The sequence below is a fragment of the Ailuropoda melanoleuca genome, chromosome 11 (assembly GCF_002007445.2).
Source record: "Ailuropoda melanoleuca isolate Jingjing chromosome 11, ASM200744v2, whole genome shotgun sequence".
Classification (NCBI taxonomy): domain Eukaryota; kingdom Metazoa; phylum Chordata; class Mammalia; order Carnivora; family Ursidae; genus Ailuropoda; species Ailuropoda melanoleuca.
Genome location: NC_048228.1, coordinates 105,843,997 through 105,864,514, shown reverse-complemented (window position 1 = coordinate 105,864,514; position 20,518 = coordinate 105,843,997). Strand labels below are relative to the sequence as shown.

Genomic DNA, 20,518 nt, shown 5'->3' with positions numbered 1-20,518 from the left:
GACAACATGAGCGGCGAGGCGCTGTGACCCAGAGAGACCGAGGGCCCTGGAAGTGGCCTGGTGGGGGGGGGGGCAGCAGGTGGGGGCTAAGCTGTGGCACTGCAGGGTCCCTGGGGCTCTAAGGGGCAGCCCCGAGCTTGTCACATCAAGCATGCCTCTCTCACGGACACCTCCACTTGCCCAGCATGTAGTCTCTCCAACCCTGGCTCAGAGAGCAGGCTAGTCCCCGGAGGGTCTAGTCGGACAGAGGTCCTGCCCAGAGACCCCAGGAGAAGGGGCAAAGGTGTCCGCCCAGCAGCCTTCTCTGCTGCCCTGCTGTGCTGGCAGGAGGCCGCAGCCCTGGGGGGCCAGAGAGGGCTGCGTGTGGCTCCGGGCAGAAATCACATCCGCACAGCTGGAGGCAGGTGGCCCCCCAGTGATGGAGAGGAAAAGTCAGGCTGGGCCCCGGGAAATAGAGCGCCACGCCCAGTCAGAGACGCCCGCTCTTCTGCTCCATCTGCCCTTCCAGCTGGCCGCTGTCAGAAGGCTGGGGGAGGCTGTGGAGGCCGGTGATGAGGCCTGCCACAGGACGGCCGTCAGAGACACAGTTGGCTCAGTGCCCCTGGAACCTCGGGGCTTCAGGGACCCAGGTCCCTCCCTGCATGTGTTACTCTTCCCCCCCCCCAAGGAGGAGCAGGACACCCTGAGAACGATAAGATCTGTGGCTCTGCCCGTGGACTGCACCAGAGCTCAGGGCAGGGCTCAGGAAGGGGACCCCAAGAATAGGACGACACCCTAGGAAGGGACCCTCCCTGGGCCTTAGAGGAGACCCATGAGGTCCCCACAACAAAGTCCCTGGGAGACCTGAGGTAGGCTCCCAGAGGCTCCACAGGGCTCCCAAAGGGAAGCCCCCCAGAATTCCCACAGAGAAGCCCATGACATCCCCATGGGAAGGCCTGGTCCCCAGAAGGCTTGCGTACCGTGCTCATTGACCTGACCAACGTTCTCTAGCAGCTCGGACACGGCCACCTGCTTCTTCTTCTTGGGGTTGAGCTTCCAGTACATGACCAGGGCGGCCTTGCGCACAGCCCGCTCCAGGTCTGTCTCGGAGGAGAGCTGCTTCACCTCCTGCTCGTTCTCAGAAGTGATGCCTACGAGACAAGAGGCGTTACCGGCCTCGTCCCGCCTGCCTGGGTGCCGCTAGTGGTGCTCTGAGCCCTGACCAGCCCTGCTGCAGGGGCTTGGCAGGGGACTTATGCGAGTTGCTTTGCAGGCACCTCTCGTCACCAAGGCAGAAACAGACATTTGACAAAAAAGGACATTTGGCCAAAGACCTTGCCGGGACCCACTCCCCAGATTGGAGGTCAGCCTGGTCCTTCAGTGGACCCTCCCCAGAGTGACCCTGTGGGCAAGCAGGTGCCAGGCCTTCCCATGCTCCTGGCAGACCTCCCCAGGTGACCCCCCCAGGCAGGCGTGTGTTAGACCTTCTTGTGCTCCTGGCCCACTTCCCTGTCTGATTTCCTCCTCACAAGCACCCTTGAGAGTAAGTACTGCTCTCCTCATTTACAGATGGGGAAGCCGAGGCACAGGCGTGTCCTGGCCTGCCTGTGGCCAGGGAGTCAGAGACAGGCAGAGCAGCCGGTAACTATGGGAATCAGAGACAGGTAACCACGGTTATCGGGTTATCGGCCTGGGTGCAAGAGCAGGACCTCCCTGCGCCCACAGCTCTTCACAGGCTCTGCCCCTCCTGAGGCAGCTGGGAAACTCCATTCCCGCACAGCTGGCCCTTTTCCAGGGAGACAGAGACTCCCCGTGGAGAGAAATGGGCACAGGTTTCACAGGCTGGCTTGTGGCCGCCTTTCTCCCTTCACTCCCAACTGTCAGGGCCAACTGTCAGCATCCCCCCACAAGGGCAGTAAGACTTGAGATGGGGTACAGGATTTTTTCTCCTTCGAAACATCTTCCAAATTTTCCACCTGAGCACACATTTCTTTCAAGATCAGGAAACACTCGGTGTGAAGAAGTGGGGGGTGTGGAGCACGTGGGGCCCTCCACGGCCCCCCGCAGCACACGCCCTCAGGCCTGGTCCTGACCGGGCTCCGTCCCGGCCACTGGGAACCACCGGCTCCAGCACCCAGCTGGGTGGGCCGCACGGACTTGCCCCGGCCGCAACGGGAGGGTGGCTGGTTAGAAATCCTGGCTGACAGAACGCCACTATTCTGTGTTTTCAAAGGCATCAGTCCCATTTCCACAAAAAAAGAAGGTTCTGTATAATAAAAGTAACTCTTAAAAACATTATGGGGGCGCCTGGGTGGCACAGCGGTTAAGCGTCTGCCTTCGGCTCAGGGCGTGATCCCGGCGTTATGGGATCGACCCCACATCAGGCTCCTCTGCTATGAGCCTGCTTCTCCCTCTCCCACTCCCCCTGCTTGTGTTCCCTCTCTCGCTGGCTGTCTCTATCTCTGTCAAATAAATAAATAAAATCTTTAAAAAAAAAAAAAAAAAAAACATTATGATACAAAACCAGAAAAAAATACACCAAACTACAGAGCATTTCTCTGGGTTTCAAGGTTATGGGTAGTTCATTTCTTCGTTTTCTTTCTATTCCAAATTTTACACGATAAACATAAAACACTTCTACAGTCTGGAGAAAATCGTGTAAAAGATGCTTTAAGACACAGGCTTCCATTTTCTCTGAGGTCTGAAACTTCCAGAAGCACATCGCGCAATGGCACCGTGATGAGTAAGTGACCGCGTGTGGCCGGGCTGCGTCTCACTGTCCCCCCCCACCTGTTCGCTTCCTGGCAGTGAATGCAGCTGAGCAGGTCCTCACTGGCCCCAGCCGTTCAGCCCAGAAAGTTCCATTCCGACCTCAGACCACTGTCACATTCTCCTACGAACCCTGGTGAAGCTGGCCTCCGCGGGCTCTATGATCCACCCCTCGAACTGGATTAGAACCCAGAAGGGATCTACCAACACACATCAACGCACGCCCAGGAGGACGACAGCGGCTTTGCTGCCTAAACATCCCAGGTCATGCTCCAGAAACAACGTCTATGTCACAAAACTGCCGGTGAAACAGAATTCACATCTGCTCCTCACCAGCGTCACTGGCTGCAGATCTTCCTGTCGTCACCTGTCACCCACTGACCTAGCAAGCAGCGCGCGTCCCTCTGGCAGCGGCGCCCGCACCCAGCCTCCCTCGGACCCACCTTTCCTGTCCGCCAGGCACCGGCGAAGAAGCTTGACGGCCTCGCGCCGGCCCTGCTTCGCGGCGAGGATCAGCCAGCCCACGGCGGTGCAGTTGTTCAGCTCCTCGTCCACGGCACCCGCAAGCTGCAGGTAGTGCTTCCCCACCTGCGGTGAGAACCCCATCAAGCCACGCTCCGTGGCAGCCCCCCGCGTGCCGTGCCGGGGCTCCTGCTCCGCGTCCTCACCCGACCTGCTTCCCAAGCTGGGGCGTCCCGACCCTCTCCTGCCCCGAGCTCCTGGCCAGCCCGCCTCCCCAACCTGCTCGCCCATTCCAGGATGACAGGGGGCGGGATTGGGGTCCCCTGGGCGTCTGCACCCAGTGGGGCTTGTGGGACCCTCGGGGCCCTTGCTCCTCAGAAGACGCGGGGAGGGTGTGGCCCCCCTCTACAGATGAGAGGGCGGGGGGCAGGCAGGGAAGGTGTCCCAGAGGAGGAGGGCCCAAGACAGGGTGTGAGCTGGACGTGGGCGAGAACACAGGATCCGCACAGGGCGGCGGGAGACAAATGACGCGGAGAACATGGGAACAAAACAAATGGGCCCGGCACCCCTGCTCCCCGTTCACACAGCACTGGCCTCTCCCAGGGCCGCCGTGCAGGGGCCGTGGGCTGAGCCTCCCACTGTCACGCGGTCCTCACCTCCGTCTGTGCCTTGGGGTCCCCCGCCTTGGCCTTCTCCAGGACTTCTTCAAAGGGCACTTCCACATCTCCCTTCACGGGCCCTTTATCACAGGAGAAAGCAGACAGAATGTCACGAGACTGGTCCCTGTTGCCCGTTTGGGAGTGGAGGGGACTACAACGATGGGCTCGGACCCAGGGCAGCTTTGTTAAAATCCAGGTCAGACGCAGACAGAATATGCCGGAACACTGCCCAACAGTGACGCAGACAGCCCCGGAGCACGGACAGCAAAACTCCCACAGACGGTGGTCTTCACAGCAGCTCAGAACGGCAGGAAGGACGCAGGGGCACAGACGCCAGTCCCACCCTCACCCCCAAGCTCAGGCCTGCTTGAGCTGAGTCCTAGAAAGATCCCAGGACTCCAGCGTGAAAGCCCTGGCCTGTGCCCCAATAAACAAACCAAATCCATGTTTTCCAAGACTGCCGTCTGTATGCACGTGATTTCTGGGGTCACACTCGGTGTGTGCACACACACAAACACATTTACGACGGTGAATCGTAGCCACTTTCCCACGTTACTCTGGTGAAATGCACCATCTCCAGGGCTCAGAAACCATTGGAGGCGCTGGGCCTCTGCCCCGCTGGGCCTTTACATCACTCCCAACACTCACTAATTTTATCAAACAGTGCATCTATTTTCCTTTGGGGTTATTCTCCCAGCGTACGTTCTTCGGTTGCATTACTAGGGCCCAAAAATCATACGGCTCATGCCTTAGCCTACTTTCTAAAACCTTACGAGCTACGAAAGCATCACGGAACTACGCCAACTTCACCACCTTACCAGCAACAGGCAGCGTTAACAATAAAAAGTTTTTAAAAATTGTTTGTTTGTTACCAGTCTCTGTCTTTGATTTATACAATGAATATTCGGGGGCCTCCATCCCGCTCCACACCCCACCTTGGCAAGTACGAGACAGCTCCAGGCAACTCGTGGGATGTACCCCCAGGGCTACTGACTCCACTGTAGGGGCTCAGTAGAGACTGACAGCCTCTCACTCTCTAGATGTCTCTGGAAACAAAAACTGCCCCCTGCAATAGCACGTGAGGACTGACCTTCCTGATGAGTTCATCCAGGCCTCACCCAGCACAGCTCTGCCAGGTTCGGAGCTCGCTCTGTGGCCACCAATGCCACCAGCCCCTGCGTTCCAGGCACCCGAGTCCACGGGATGCCGGACTCCGGGAGGAGGCAACAGGGGCACGGCCAGAGCCAGCGCAGCCTTCAGGTGCAAAGGTGGAGAGGCATGGGGCACAGGGGACAGCTCAGAGTGAGGAGGTTTCTCCTTAAGACCTCACAGTGCAGGTACACATGACGGCCCTCTCGGGGGACGGCTGGAAAATACTAGGCCACCTCTCCCTGAGATCAGACTGGGCTTCCCCACTGAGGTCCTCAGGGCCTCTGCCCAGCGTGGCCTCAGCATGCCCACTCTGCTCTCGTGCCCAGGACCTTGGTGCCTCCTGAGCCAAGGCCACATCTCCCCTCTGGCCACTGTCACACCCCCTCAATTCCCTGGATGCACTCTCTGGCCTAGAACAGAACACAGAGCCTGTGGGCTCCAAGCCGATCCCTTCCACGGGCTCCCAGGGAAGGAGTGTGCGCACGGAGGGAAGTCCGGCCTGCGTGTGGCTCTACCTTTAGCATCAAAGTGCCGTGTGACCTAGCCAGAGGCATTTTCAACCCAATCGTTAATGACCATCCAACGGGACAGTTACGAAGGACAAGACACTTTGTATTAAGTGACTGGGCCAGAGCTGGCATTCCCGAAATGTGGATTTCTTTTCCCTCCCCACTTGCCACCTCTCCGAGGCTGACCGCAGGGCCTTTGCTGCTGCTCACTGACACTGCACTTCCCACCGCAGTGCCCACCAGGCACCACCCACAAGCTCAAAACTTTTCTTGACTAACTGAATTTGCAAGCCCACGTTCTTTCTGTGTTTTAATCAGAATATAGAGGATTCAAGCATACATCTGTTGGCTAAAGATTCTGTCCATGATTAATTTTTCACAGAAGTTATTCATAGCCTGGCATTTCAAGAAGTCTCCCCAGTAGACAGAAACTCCTTGAAATATACACCACACCTTCATGATTCCAGTTTTTTCCACTTGGCACTGACAGAAATAGTTCTACAACTACTCAAATGTTAGGCCCGCGCTGCAGACCAATCAGAGGGTTCTGGCTCTTTCCATGTAAGGAGGAGCCTTCCCGCAGGTCAGGGGCTTACTGTTCAGTGTCATAAAGAATACCCCCCAGAGCTGGCTGAGTCAGTGTGGCCCAAGGACCATGAAACATGCTCTTCTTTGCATGCCTGACCTGCATACCTGGCTTTTTCTGGTCCTAGCACTTTGATGTCCCTTTTGGGTACCCACGTTCCCCACCTTGGTCGTCAAGGTCTGGTGGCATTGTCTCTCACCCATGCTGCGGGGGGAGGGGGGTGTGCAGCAGGCCCTCCTGGCCCATCAGAGGGCTCGGTCTCCCTGGCCACAGCGCTTGGTTTTCAGGGACGGACACAGACACAAGCCAGGCCAGTGGGGTTTGTGCTGAAGTGTTGGGAAACCGGCATCCTCCTTCTGCTAGGTCTCGGCTGATGGACGCCAGCTGGGAGCCTGGAGGGCCGCCCAGTGAGGAGAGCCTGCCTGAGGTGAGGAAAAGCGGAGCTGGGGTTCCTGACAATATCATTTGAGCCCCTGGATCCAGTCCTGTGTGGCACCAGCACCCCTACGCTCACAGACACCTGGAACTAAGAAATTCCTCTCAACTCCTGTTTTTTTTTTTTTTTGCTTATGTCAATTTACATCGTGTCTCTGTGTCACTTACAACCAGAGGGGTCCTGACTCTAACTCATTTTTGAAAGGCTTCCTGTCACAAAGCAGCAGTAATCAGAGCTGCGTGGCCTTGGGCAGGTCTGCACGCCTCAGCCAGAGACCACACAGAACCACGTCCACACGCATCCCTATCTTTTCATTGTTCTTTTCCCCAGATTCCCTGCATTAGAAAGATGTGTGTGCTCCCTGCTGACTTGGTACGTGACCCTTCACCTTCTCTGGAGCTCGTGAGGTCAACACAGCCCCCAGGACACTGTCCCCTCTCCCTGGCGGGGTCCTTTGCCGTTTTCCCACCGCAATCTGGGACGCGGTGTCTTACAGCTCCCTCCAGGCTTCACGGGGACACTGTCCAGTGGGTGGGTCTGACCCAACAAACTCCAGCCGCCGGCACAGCGCTGGACCCCACGGCTCGCTAAGTGGTGCAGGATGGAGGGACAAGGATGGGGGCCGCCGAGGGAAGGATGGCGGGCAGGGTCTGCCGCGCAGGGACACAGGACACGCTCCGCACGGTGACTGCGCTGCAAGTTCAAGCCCCCGCCCCTGCAGCTGGAGCAGGTGCTCTGCAGAAAGGGAGAAGGGTGGTGAGCAAGCCTCACACCCACTCTGGAGCACATCAGGACCCTGGGCCGGGAGCGGGGAAGCCCGTGCACGAAGCTCTCCCAGACGTGGCAGGAGCAGGACAGAAGCTGGTGCCCTTGTCCCCGACTGCTGCTAGCTCGATCTGCAGCTGAGGTAAAGTTGTGGATTGTTGAGCACATGCCAGCAGCTCTGGGAAGGGGAGTGCCACCTGAACCCTGCAGCCAAAGGATGACGCAGTGCTCCCGTCTGTAGGAGGCTGCTCCCAGCTCCTTCCTCACTCTGCCCCAGCCTCCCAGACTCCCTGGTCCTCTCAGGACGCCTGCCACGGGGGGCTGCAGGGAAGGGCAGGGTGAAAAGCAACCAAGGGTACATCGTGTGTCTTCATCGTTGCTGTGGCCACCTTGCACCAACGGGGTGTCCCCCACATGGGAAGGCTGGTTGCCCTACACCAACGGGGTGTCCCCCACATGGGATGGCTGGGTTGTCCTACACCAACGGGGTGTCCCCCACATGGGATGGCCGGGTTGCCCTACGTCAATGGGGTGTCCCCACATGGGATGGCCGGGTTGCCCTATGCCAACGGGGTGTCCCCCACACAGGGAGCTGGGGCTGCCTTGCACCAAGGGGGTGTCTCATCAGCCTTTGTGATGCTGACTCTGGTCCTCATGAACAAACAGGGTGAACAATCCTTGCCACTCCATCTCTGCCCAGGGCTGGCTGAGCTAAAGCCGGGGAACGGGCCAGGAGGTCCACTCTCCTGACAGCCCCGGGCGGGAGTCATGGATTCAGGTCCTTATCATACACCCAACAGACGTTTACTGAGCACTGCCCGCAAGCCAGCCCGGGGTGCCAGGAGCTAAGGGCACCAAGCTGAATGAGGCAGGACTGCTGCCCTCAAGGCCCCCCAGGGGCCGGGCGAGGACTGTCACATTTCATCAGTGCGGGCTGCGGAGGTGTCGGAGGTCATCAATCCTGATGGGGGGGTGGGCGGTGCTTCCTGGAGGAGGTGACGCCTGAGGCTTGGAACACAAGTAGATGGTTAAAGGTAACTGATGAGGGCACACGGCCAAGTTTCCAAAGGTCTCAGGAAACCACCACACCCAAAACTCACCTGACCCCACCATCCTGCCAGCTCACGACAGGGCATCCTACAGCGAGGGGGTCACCGCACAGGCACGGACACCAGATGGACCAGGGCTTGTATCGGGGTCAGGACAACATAGCGTGTGTAGAAAAGTCCCCAGATTGTCAATGGCCGGGCACCTTGACTAGAGCACAGGAAGCCAAGCCGTTTCCCGCTGTGCCCTGTTCCCAGGACAGCACGGCCTCAACATCTGCATCTGCTCCCACTCCCACAACCACATCGGTTCTGAACCCAGCTCTGAACCCCACCGCCACCCGCGGCTCCAGCCAGAGACCTGGGGGCCAGCCTTGCTTCCTCTGCCCCCTCTCCACCCACCCCTCAGCCACCGCTCTGCCCAGCAGTTGGGGTGGCCTCCTCTTCAATGTGAACAGAGCATGTCATTCCTCTAATTCAGACCCTCTAATGCTCCTCCAAACACCCTTGTCCTTATCATGACCCTAGAGAGCCTGCCTGGCTGACCTCCTGACCTCACACTCTGACCCTGCCCAGGGGCCATCAAACTTGGAGCCTTTGGGGTCCAGTGTGCCCCTGACACCGTGCAGGTCTTTCTTCATGTACTCACGCAGGATCCCTCCTGGAGGACAGGGCCCCACCTGCCTCACCCGCTGTCTCCTGCACATGCCAGGCAAGTCCTCCGTCAGCACCGCGGTGAACACTTCCTGGCAGCGGCAGCCCTGCCCAAGGGTTCCACCACCCGTCTGTGGCCCCGCAGCTGGGAGGCCTCATGGCACTGACAGTCTCGCTGGTGATCTGCTGTGGCCCACCGAGGTCAGAGAAAGGGCGTCTCGTGCTCCCCGGGCCCCCACAACATCAGCTGTCCCTAGCACAGCGCCTGCCCTCCAGGGCGGCTACTGTGTGCCTCTGGCTCTCCCTGGCCCGGGGCTCCTGGAGGACAGGACTGAGCCTCACCAGGGACCACCCTGAGGGCTAGCTGAGGAGCCCAGGCTCCAGCCCAGCCGTCTCTGCTTCGGTCCTGCACCGGGCTCCCTGGAGAAATGGCCGAAAGCACCAGGCACACGCAAGTGCTCACCTGCGGCCCTCCGATAAGCAGAGAGTCACAGAGTGGGTTCAAATCTCGACCTCACAGCTCACCGGCTGGGGGCCCTGGGGCACCCACTTCACCTCTTTCTCCAGGTTTTCCTGCCTGAATATGTTGGAGAAGCAAGCAGGCTGATGTAGAAACAACCGAACGTGATGCCTGGCACAGTGGGCGTTACTTCCACACTCACGCTCGTTGTGACCTGTGGGTACCTAACTGGGGCTCGCTACGCCTTTGCAGATGCACAGGTGAGGGAACTAACCGAAACAGGCCCCCAAAGTCGTTCCCAGGCAGACGCTTTCTGGGCTGCGCAGAGCCAGCATGGCGGGGCCCCTCTGCGCCTGCCTCGATGACCAGTGAGGGACACAGAGCAGCACAGCCCGGACGTGGGGGCTGGGACCCCAAGCCTGCAAGAATGCCAGGGCCTGCTTCTCTCCTTCTTTTGAGTGGCGGATGGCACACAGAGCCCACGGCTGTTTCCTGACTCCCACCTGCAACTTGCCGTCTTGACGCTGCCCTCCGAGGACAGTTTGCACTCAGATTGAAACCAAGTGTGTTTGTAGCCCTGGTTTCTGTGCTCTGCAGCCGTGAGGCATCTGTGGCTGAAAGCCCAGGGTCAGGACCCCTCTCTGCCCAGAAGCCTTGGAAACAAAGCAGAGAACACGGTGATCTTTCAAGGAGATGCAAAGATCAGAAGTGCCCAAGGACCGGGTGAGTTTCTGGAATAAATCAGGCACTGGCCTGGCGTGAACTGCCCAGGGGAGACTGCAGCCGGCTTCCACCACAGCTTGATTTCCGCTGGGTGGGGCTGATGCTAACCCAGGAGACACAGGTCACCTGTGGGCCTGTCATTCGGCAGCTGGACACTTGGGCAAGTCTGTGCCTCAGTTTCCTCATCCCTAAGTGAGGCAGCAACAGAGCTTCCCTCACAGGCTGACATGAGGGGATCAGATGTGGCCCAGGGAAAGCCCTGAGGACAGGGCTGGCCACGTGGTATACCCAGAGGTGCACAGCAGGGGCTCATCGCGGGTCTGGGGTTCCTACATGGGCAGCAGGCCGAGCTGGGGGTGGTCATCTTAAGTAGCGGCCACTCTAGAGGAAGAAGATGACGAAGCCTGGGTGAGCCGGAGAAAGGGGAGCTGAGGTGTGCCCAGCTGGCAGCGGGGGCTGGACTTCCGTCGCTCGTCCAGACCACCTGGGGGAGTGGAGCCGCATCTCCTTAGTCCCAGGAGAGCTGACGTGGCATCCCGCCCGCGGTGGGGGAGGAGGTAAAGAAAGCAACCCCCACCATGCACACGTGCACACGGCCAGTATGTGGCACGAGCCTCCGCTGGGGGAGAGAAATCGGGCACGCACACAGAAGCTAGACACACACGGCCCCGAGCTAACATGAAGACCAGTCACCAAAGAGGTTCATGGGGGGGGGGTCATAAAATAGCAGGTGCCCCACAGGAGGTCTGAACAGGATCTCGGTGAAGGAACCAGGGGACCAGGCTGCCAGGTGACATGAAGCACAAGCTACCCACCATCTCTGGACCCCCACGCCGGATGCCTATGGGGACGAGGCGGCCCCGTCTCAGCGCGGTCCCGACACCAGCTCCTGCACACATCGGCGCCTGAGGAATGTCTGCATGAGGCGCACGGTCCCGGCACCGATGCGATCCCCACACGACACCACATGGCTGGTACGGTCGCGCCCACTTTACAGAGGCAGAAACAGGCCCGGTGTGGCCTCCTGACTCCCTCAAGGGCACATGGCTCAAGGGCCCGGGCTGAGAGGGACCTGTCTCTGGCGCTCCCTGGACCTCAGGGCTCTGACCACCAGTGAGTGACAGTTCGTGTGGACAGACACGTGCTCCGGGGAGTCCCAGCTGGGAAATGTTCACGGAGAACTAGCGCTGGAGCCAAACTGCAGAAAGCGTTTTATAAACTGTAGGTTTCAACACAGTGAATCACAAAATCCATTTAACTGTCCACAAGCAGCACTGCTTTTACAGAAAAGGGACAGAACGACCCCGGTCAGACTGCAGCACGCACAGTTGGGAAAAGCTGTGTTTGGGAAATTTCCATTCCCACTGAGCGTGTATATGTGTGTGTGTGCGTGCCCGTGTATACACACACGTGTGCAGGCATGCATGTCAGCAGAGGGTGGCACACTATTTCCTGCCGTGGGTCGAGCTCAGGAAGCGTAGGGGCAGTAGAGCCCTCAGAGCGGGTAGGATTTCGGCAGGGGAGCTGGGGAGGGCACAGTTTGGGTGGACCTCCTGCTTGGCAAAGGAAGGTGGGGAAGCATGGAGGCAGACCTGGAGAATGGGGACCAGTGCTGGGGTGGAGGGAGGTGGGGACCAGTTGCTCTGCGTGGGATGGCACGACCTCATCTGTAATCCGAGCAAATGGTCTACCCGGAGGGGCTGGTTCCCCTGAGAGTAAGACATCCAGCAGCCACATTTCCCCAAAACTTCAGAGCCAAAGGCTTGGGGCTCCTCCCGCCCATGGCAGTCCCTAGAGCACGAAGAAACGTCCCAGACAAGGCTGGGCCCCCAGGTCCCTCCTGGTATATCTCCATCACAGGCCAGACCCACGACCATTATCACTCTTAGCGCTCCCCTCCCCTCCTCACCCCGTCACCTGGGAGGACTGGGGCTCTCTTGGCCTCACCCCTACCCCAGGGGAGGCCACCTCCTCCCACCAGCCCTCACCCCTGCCAGGCCCTCTCTTTCCTCCCGTGCTAATTCTTGCTTGGGGAGTCTCCTCTTCCTACAGAGCAGGCTTCCCACAACCCCAGCCCCGGGTCCAGGGCCACTTCAGTGCTCCCCAGGCCCTATGCTTCCCTCTGCTCCCCAGCACTGTGGACTGCTGGGGGTCGGGGGCAGACCTGACTCACCTGTGCCACCCGGGCTCAGGGAGCAGGAGGTGGACGGAGGATGGACCAAGCCCTAGTGGCCCTGCCCCAGGGTCAGTGAGGTGTCCAGCCCCATGACCAACCGTCCTGTCCCACTCAGGTCCTCACACCAGCTCACCTCCGACCCTGGGCGGGAGGTGCCTCCGGGGAAGGCCTGGGGGAGCAGAAACCTGAGAAGGCCCCAGAGCGGCGGGGCTTGGAGTGAGCAATCCTTAGCAGTCCAGCCTGGAGACGGAGGACAATGGCCCACAGGGCACCGGGGACCCGGGCCTAGGGGCATTCCAGGGTGGCAGCCAGCCCCTGAGGGGAGTGGCCATGTGGGTCCCCAGACCAAGTAGAGCTGTCTGACCAAATGGCCCTGAGGAGTGGCCACGATGGGCAGGGGACCACACGGGCTCCCCTGAGTCCCCGCAGGGGACCAGAGTAGGACGGGGAGCCTTCGTCTCCTTGCACACCACAATGCCTGGTGTGGAGGTGCCTGGTCCCCAGCGCAGAGTGTAAGCAGATCGGTGCTGGAGCCACCAGATCATAAATAAAATAGGGAGACGTGACCTCTGCTACCACCCAAGTCCATGCACCAGGAGCAAAGCCCGCTGCGCAGGTGACAGCAGGGACCTGGCCCGCAGGAGGATCCGGGCAGGGTGCCTGGGCCGCGTGCCAGGACCTGCTGCTCGCCCGGCTTCCATGCAACAGCCCTGGCGTGCGTTCAGGACCGTCGGCTTCCGGCCCCAGCCCCTTACCTGTTCGGTCCGCTCTTTCTCGGCTCCGAGCACTCGGGACCCGGGCCACAGTGGGGGCAGCTGTGTCTCCCACATCTGGTCCAGGGCCAACTTGGGGTCCAGGAGCTCGGGGCACCTCACTCTTGTCCTGTTCCACCGAGGCAGTGGCATTGAGCCGTGAGCGGGCCTGGGGCTGCATTGGTGGCTGCGGCTGTGGGCCAGAGGGGCTGGCAGGGGGGGCGCCGGAGTCCATCCTGCCGGCGAGAAAAACCGAGGGTCAGACACAAGGGCGGCCAGGCCCAGCCTACTCTGGCCTAGAGTGCTGGGCAGAGAGGGGACATAAAAGAGAAATGGGCTGGGGACCACCTCATGTTCTATCTGGAATCTCATTCAACTTCATAGTAGCCCCCTAAGACCATGCCCATTTTACAGATGAGGAAACTGAGGAAAGAAATTCACTCAAGGCCTCTGGCTCAACGGGCTCCACAGCAGTCATGAGCTTGGGCCCTACGTGTTGAGGCCTGGAGTCCCTGCCTTACCAGGCATGAGCCATGTGACCTCGGTGTCCATGTCTGAGTGGCAGGGATGGTGCCAAGTTGGGAGGGTCCCATGAGATAATCCACATGGAGCACTGAGCTGGCTCGGGGGCTGAAGGGTGGCCTCCACATCGTGTGTCCACCCCCAATCCGTGAAGGTGGCCCTCCCTGCAGCTGCAATTAAGGATCTTGAAATGAGATCATCCTGGATGAGGGTGGGCCCCGATCCAAAGGCCAGTATCCTGAGAACAGGAAGGAAACACAGAGAGAAGAATGCCGCGTGACGGAGCCAGGGACAGGAGATACAGCTGCAAGACAAGGGCCACCAGGGGTCATCAGCCTTCACCAGAAGCCAGGAGAGAGGCGGGCAAGGATGACGTCTCAGAGTCCCCCGAAGGAACCAACCACAGAGTAGGAATTAAATAAATGTTAGCAGGTAAGTCGAAGGGAGGATGCGAAGTAGGGCAGGTAGGGGAGGTGGGGAGGGGTGGGGAGCAAGGAAGGGGGGAGGCAAACAGCCCACAGAGCCAGGATTTAGGCAGATGTGCCTGACTGCAGAGCCCTCCATGAACCACAGGACAAAACCCGCCAGACTTAGATGCCACCAGACACGAAGACACACTAAAGAGGTGCCTAAGAACAGGGAATGAACTGGAACAGACCGGAGAGTGGTGGCTCTACAGCCCTCTCATGACAGGGGAAGGGGCTCACTCAGTCAACAACACAGACCTCATGTGCTGCTGAGCAAAACGGCAGGAACCACTGCTGACACAACTGGGGGCAACGAGTCACAGAGCCCGGAGCTGAAAGCCCAGGGAGGTGCCCTACCCCCAGGATCTCCAACCCGGGGGCCCCGGATGGGCTTCAGGACACAGACCCCTTTAACCGTCAGGACAACATGTGCACTGGGTGGGGGACCCGGGGTGGCTTTTCCTGACTCCGAAAATATGCCATGACCCTCCCCAGACTAAAGGCCACGTCCACCCTCTTCACTGCAATGAGGAAAGTGAGCATAGAGCAGGGAGAGGCCGCTAATGTGGAATCTGGCCCGGTGCCCCCAGCTCTGCGGTCCTGAGCAGGCCACGCCCCTCTGCTTCCTCCTCTGTCAATGGGGCAATCAGCCCACATGAGGGCCCCGTGAGGACCAGATGAGACGACAGGCTGCACATGGGGGCCAGGCATCCCCAAGCGCCCAGCGCCAAGCACCGGGCCTGCCACAGTAGGGTCCCCTGGATGTTTCTGGAGACAGTTGTCACAGGAAGAGTTGGGGTGACCCAAGTGCCACAGGCCTGTTCCCCAGGGGCTACACAACCATGCCTGCCCTGTTCCCAGCCACAGTGGGTCCTGAAGACAGGATCTGTGTCCGCCAAACAACCCCACAGATTTCAATCTGAACATTCCTCCTTCCGAGGGACTGAGTCCTTATTTTAAAACATCCCCCAGAGGCAAGACAAGAGCACGGCCGAGCCACGTGAATCTGCTTGGAAATCAATGCGCCGCTTGTGCCGTTTCCACACTGCAGGCTTCCGGGAGCCCAACAAGGAGGCGACTTCTGTGAAACTCGCCGTTTAGCCACACGTGCAGACCAGAGTGAGCACTCAGACTGCCGTGGGCGGGGAGACCGGCGGTGACATGACACACAGAACCGAGTCACGCAGGTCACCCCTGACCCAAGACAGAAAACACGTCAGTCCCTTAGACCACATGGAGCCACGTCCTACCAAGCCACCTCCCGTGGCCTGCTGCCCCCAGAATCAAGGGCAACCTCTTTGGAACAGCAGAGCGCAACTGGCCTTGATGAGAGCCAACCTGCGCTGGGGCACCTGTGTCGGGAATAGCAGCAGGAACAGACGTGTGTCTGGGGTACGTTCTGCTCTCTGCGCTTCCCGTGCACGTTCTCGGGGTGCCGCACGCGGCACTGTGAGCCAGGTACTGCCGCTAGCCAGTGTGACAGACGCACAGGTGGCTTAGCCTTCAACCCTCACCCCATTTCACAGACGAGGAAACGCAGGTCCAGAAAGGTGGGATACGTGCTCCAGGCCACACAGCTCACAGTGTCGGAGCTGGAATTCAAATCCACAAAGCCTGTTTCTGAAAAACAGCCCTCTCACAATCCGACCCAGGCCACGCCTTCCCTTCCCTCTCTGCCGCTCCCAGAGCTGCCCTCCGGCCTCTGCGCCCGTGCTCTGGCAGACACAGCGCCCTCTTCCTCCGGTGCTGGGGCCCAGCGTGCCTCCTTCCTGGGAGTATCCCCGCTGCCTTTGCTGAGTCCTGTCTCAGGTAGTACCCCCCTCTACCAGGAGACCCCATGCCAGGAGGGACAGCACCGCCTGGGCCTACGGGACACAATTTTACTACCACTCGACATAGGGAGTGGGTCCCAGTTTTACCGGGGACCTGCAGCTACTTAATCTCACTGTGTCTCAGTTTCCTCATGTGTAAAATGGGAATAACACCTGCCATGTACAGGTGCCATGGGGATTAAGGGTATGAAGGAAGAGAAAGTAATCTGCAAACCATACAACATTAAAACAAACAAACAAACAAAACCCAAGCTAGTTCTCCCAGGGGCTACACGAGGGCATATTCTGGTGAAAAACATTCTGGTAGGAACTGCAGGGAACCACAGGTTGTGGCTGGCCCGTGGCCTGAGTGTTATGCACGCACACGACAGTCAAGATAACTGTTCCAAGTCGAATCTCTGCTTCGTAAGAATGGATGAATAAAAGAAAATTAATTTTTGGGTTCTCTGAGAGTTGGTCAAGCCCTGTAGGGAGCGAAGGGCTTATTATTTTAAAGCAAACGAGACCGCTCACTGCCAGGGTTGGGTCACAGGGAGGTTCACAGACCATCTCCTGGTAGAAGGACCCACACAGAAGACCATCTCTGGCCTTCCCTGCTGTAACATGTTCTCTTTCCTGGGATACTGGGAGCCCTGCAAGGGGGGGCTGTGTCTCATTCCCCCGGCACACCTGCTCCCTTGCCTGGCACACACTGGGAGTCTAACATGCAAGGTACACTGGGACAGCCTGCCCTCGGGGAGGCAACAAGGTTATAGGACCCTGCTGTGTGACTTTAAGCAATTCCCTTCCCCCAGACCCCAGCATCCCGACGGCAAAGCAGGAGCGTCTTCATCCAGCTTGGCCCCAGCTCCAAGACTCCTCCAACCTGCCTGCTAGCCCGCCAGCCAGCCCCACCGCCACCTGACGGCAGAGCGGTAGCTTGGAACCTGTCATTGTACCAGATCTAAGAAAGCAAAGTGGCTGGCATTCTTTCCACCTGAGTACCAAGGCATATTTTTATCCCGTCAAAACACAAAATACCAGCACCAAGGAGCCCGGCTGAGGTATGCCACCCCCAGAGAGGGGCTGCATGGACCATGCATCTGTGGAGACATGGAGCAGAATTACCTCATGTGGCCTTCCGCTTCTGCCCCAAATGCTCTAATCCCTGAGCAGGCCGGTCCCCACTCTGCTCCCCTTGGGGGCAGCTCCGCCTCTGAAACAAGCCCCCATGGGAAGCCTTAAAATTGTTCAAGCGCCCTCTGACCAGAGCTGCCATATAGAATCGCAGCCCAGAGGAATATGCAGGGATGCCCACGGGTTTCACACACAAGGGTGTCTGACACAGGCAAACTTTCTGGCACCATCCAGAGAGGGCAGTTATGAACATTACAGCCCAGCAAGGTGCTACCCTACAAAGATGTTAACCGTGACCCTGTATACAAATAAATGCTTAAAATCAAGGAAAATGTTGGTATAACATTGTTAAACAGGATTGAAAGCAGCATGAGAATTATCCTGTCTCTTTAGAATGAAAATGAAGTCTACCTACGGAAAAAGATGAAAGAAAATGCCCCCCAAGCTGTTAATACTGGCTCTCTGGGTGGAAGGATTATGAGTAGTTTTGTTTTATTCTTTTTCTAAATGTATTTCCCTAATTTTCTATAATAAATGAATAAGGTGTTTGAAATGAAAATCAAATATATTTTAAAACCTGTCTATGACTGGGCCCTAGGGTCTGGGGGGTCTGCTCCAGCGTGGCCCAGACCAGGCCCCTGGCACAGAGCTTCTCCTCAAGACAAGGGCACAAAGCCCTTGGAGGCTCCCAGATACCTATTTTTGCCCCAGAGTATTAAGGGCCAAACCAAGGAACATTCCGACTCCACTCAATGTGCCAAGTTCATAGAAACAAAGTGGGAGGCAAGTGGGCATGCCCAAGTCCTTGATCAAGGACAGCCATGAGTGTCTGCCCAATGCCGAGCCCGCACGGCACACCTGGCACCTGCTCTGAGCCTGGCCCCGGTGGGTCAGCAGACGCGGACTGGGGGCTGATCCTTTGCCAAGCACTGTGCGGGGCCTCCCTGCTCCAGACAGCACTCCCACAGGGCTGGCCTTCGAGCAGCTCACGCCCAGCAGGAAGGATGACACCCAAACAGACAACCACAAAGTTGGAGCAGCATTTGGGGTGCAAGCCCCCAACGGGCGGTCTCACTCAGCTTTGGAAGGCACGGTAGGGATTGTGAAAGAGAGGCCCTGACTCGGCCTTCAAGACAAGCAGGTGTGAGCCAGGTGAGGGTGGAAGGAAGGAGGAATGGAGGCGTGTGGGCATTCCAACAGGGGACTGCCCAGGAGAAAAGGCAGCAGAGAGAGTGACCAGCAATGTGGCCAGGAAGGTGCGGGTGCCTGGGAAGTGACCCCAGGGATGGGACACAGGAATGAGAGAAGAGGCTAGGCAGCTAGGGCAGGTCCCAAGGGCCTGAAGGAGCATCAGGCTTTGGAGGCAGAGTTGAGCCTAGGGCCAGAAGGAGTTCGGGAGGGCAGTGCTGAGCAGGGAAGTGACAGTTAAAGAACCACTGGGACTGTGTGGGAACAGGATGGGGAGCCCAGGGAAGGGGCTGGGCAACCATCCAGGGAAGGATAAGGAGGCCTGGTCCAGGGGAGGCATCCGACTGCAGCTCTGGGGCCAGGAGAGACAGGAGTATCACCAACTGAATGTGAAGGGTGGGGGAGCAGAGGATGGCTTGATTTGTGTGTGGGGGGCACAGCAGTGGTGCCACTTTCTGAGGTGGGGACGTGGGAGAGGGCGAGAGCCATATAAAGCATAAAGCTCCCTCCCTAGCAGGATTCTTCTTATCGTCACCATCATGGACCAGGGTTTGTTCTCTGTCCCAGAGCTCAGGCACCTCTGGGGGCCAGGACTGAGCTGCGGTCCCCTTTGACCAGCCCCCAAGGCCTGTCCAGCCGTGGCATAGGAGTGGCTGGGAAGGCGTGAGCAGGGAGCCCTCCATGTAGTCCTCCATCCTGGGAAAGAAGGTGTGATGTGGTCTCCCAGCAAACTTCCCTGTGTTCAAAGGTCCATCTGCTTGGGGTGGGGGGTTCAGGGGGTGCAGCAAAGGAGTGGTTATATAAGGGAATCTTCCTCTAAATCTCTGGTCAGACACCATGGGGCTCCAGTGAGAATCAGGCCCCTTGGAGACACAGGGGCCAGGACTGGACAGTGGAAAGTGTGGCCTTGGGGCTTCTGTTGACATGGCTCTCTCATTAGGGCTGCAGTAAGAACAGGCGACCAGCACAGAGGATACCCAGAGCACTCTGCAAGTGACAGATCCCAGCAGAAGGGAAAGCCCTTCACAAACAGGCCAAATGCCAGGGGTCACTGTCCAAGGTGAGGAGAGGCAGGACTGAGCTTGCTTTCAGTGCAGACTGGGACGGAAGTCTTCCCCCAGGCTCTTTGTGGTCCTGGGCAGGTCACCAATCCCCAGTGAGCCTCAGCTCCATCGTGTGTCCACTGGGGCTCTAATTCCTACTCCTATAAGACTGCGGTGGGGGAGGGGAGTGTAACTATGCTACAAATGTTAGCTCCTTGGAATTTCTTAACATCAACTACAGAAACTGCGGTGGAAGGGCATGGCTCCATCACATCCCAAAGGGCTGGGCCAGATTCCTCAGAAAGTTTCCGTCTGCCACAACAGAAATTAATGTTGCGAAGGGCCGGCCGAGGGCCGGGTTCACCCCAGCCGGGACAGGGAGAGACTGCCACTGCCCCTGCCCACCCTTCTTACCGAGGAGGAGCCCCAGGGGGAGAGTGAGCGCAGCACTGATTCTAAGTGGGCTGTGGGGACTTCAGCCTGACCCAGGGGCTGCCCCCTCCGGCGGACCCCGTCCCCAGTGCGGGGTGAACCCCGTCGCCTCCGCCGCCCCATCCGCGTCCCCGCGGGCATCGACGGCCGCCCTGGGTGCCGCCGAGTCCGGCCGACGGCCGCGGGGGAAGGGCCATGACGGGGCACCTGGGGACCGGCGCTGCGGGGCACAGGGAGGGGCGACTCCGGCCGCCGGCCTCTCGGTGCTCGCAGAGCGCGCGGCCCGGCGACTCCCAAGGGGGCGCGGAGTCCCCCAGGAAGTCCCAACCCAGGCCCGGGCGGGGGTCTCCGTGGGCTTCGTGGTGCAGGCGGGACCCCCGCCCCGCCACCTTCTGGGGAACTTGTGGTGGGGGGCACTGGGAGCAGCCGCGCAGATGGAGAAACTGAGGCCCGAGGCGGGCGGCGCCTCCTGACTCGCTTTCCAGTCCCCCGCGCGCCCGTCCCCCGCCCCGAAATACTCACCCGTCCGTGAGCGGGCCACTCGCGGCGCCGCGACGCCTCCGGGCCTGTCGCAAAGTTGTTTGCGAGGAGCCAGACGTCCAGGGGCGGGAGCGAAGCAGCCTGGCCGAGCAAGCGACGCGAGCCGCTGCGGGAGCCGGCGAGCGCGGCCCTCTGAGGAGGGGCGGGGCCGGAGGCGGGGCCTCAGGCCGCTCTCCACTCCCGAAGCAGGTCAGAAGACGCGACGCCGGCTCGGCCCGCTGTGCGGCAGGCACGTCTGCCAATCACTGCC

The 20,518-nt window shown here is 59.3% G+C and overlaps 1 protein-coding gene across 1 annotated transcript in view; it reads right to left on the bottom strand.

Annotated features, from left to right (window-relative positions):
* Nucleotides 1–20,391, bottom strand: part of WFS1 (wolframin ER transmembrane glycoprotein) — a 31,224-nt gene extending 10,833 nt beyond the window's left edge. The window contains exons 1-5 of the mRNA XM_002924150.4: nt 20,251–20,391; nt 13,132–13,364; nt 3,867–3,949; nt 3,192–3,336; nt 960–1,130 (exon numbers count right to left, since the gene is read on the bottom strand). Of these exons, the coding sequence (XP_002924196.1) occupies nt 960–1,130; nt 3,192–3,336; nt 3,867–3,949; nt 13,132–13,363 (631 nt within the window). The 5' untranslated portion in view covers nt 13,364; nt 20,251–20,391. The remainder of the gene's footprint in view (nt 1–959; nt 1,131–3,191; nt 3,337–3,866; nt 3,950–13,131; nt 13,365–20,250) is intronic.
* Nucleotides 20,392–20,518: the final 127 nt, after the last annotated feature.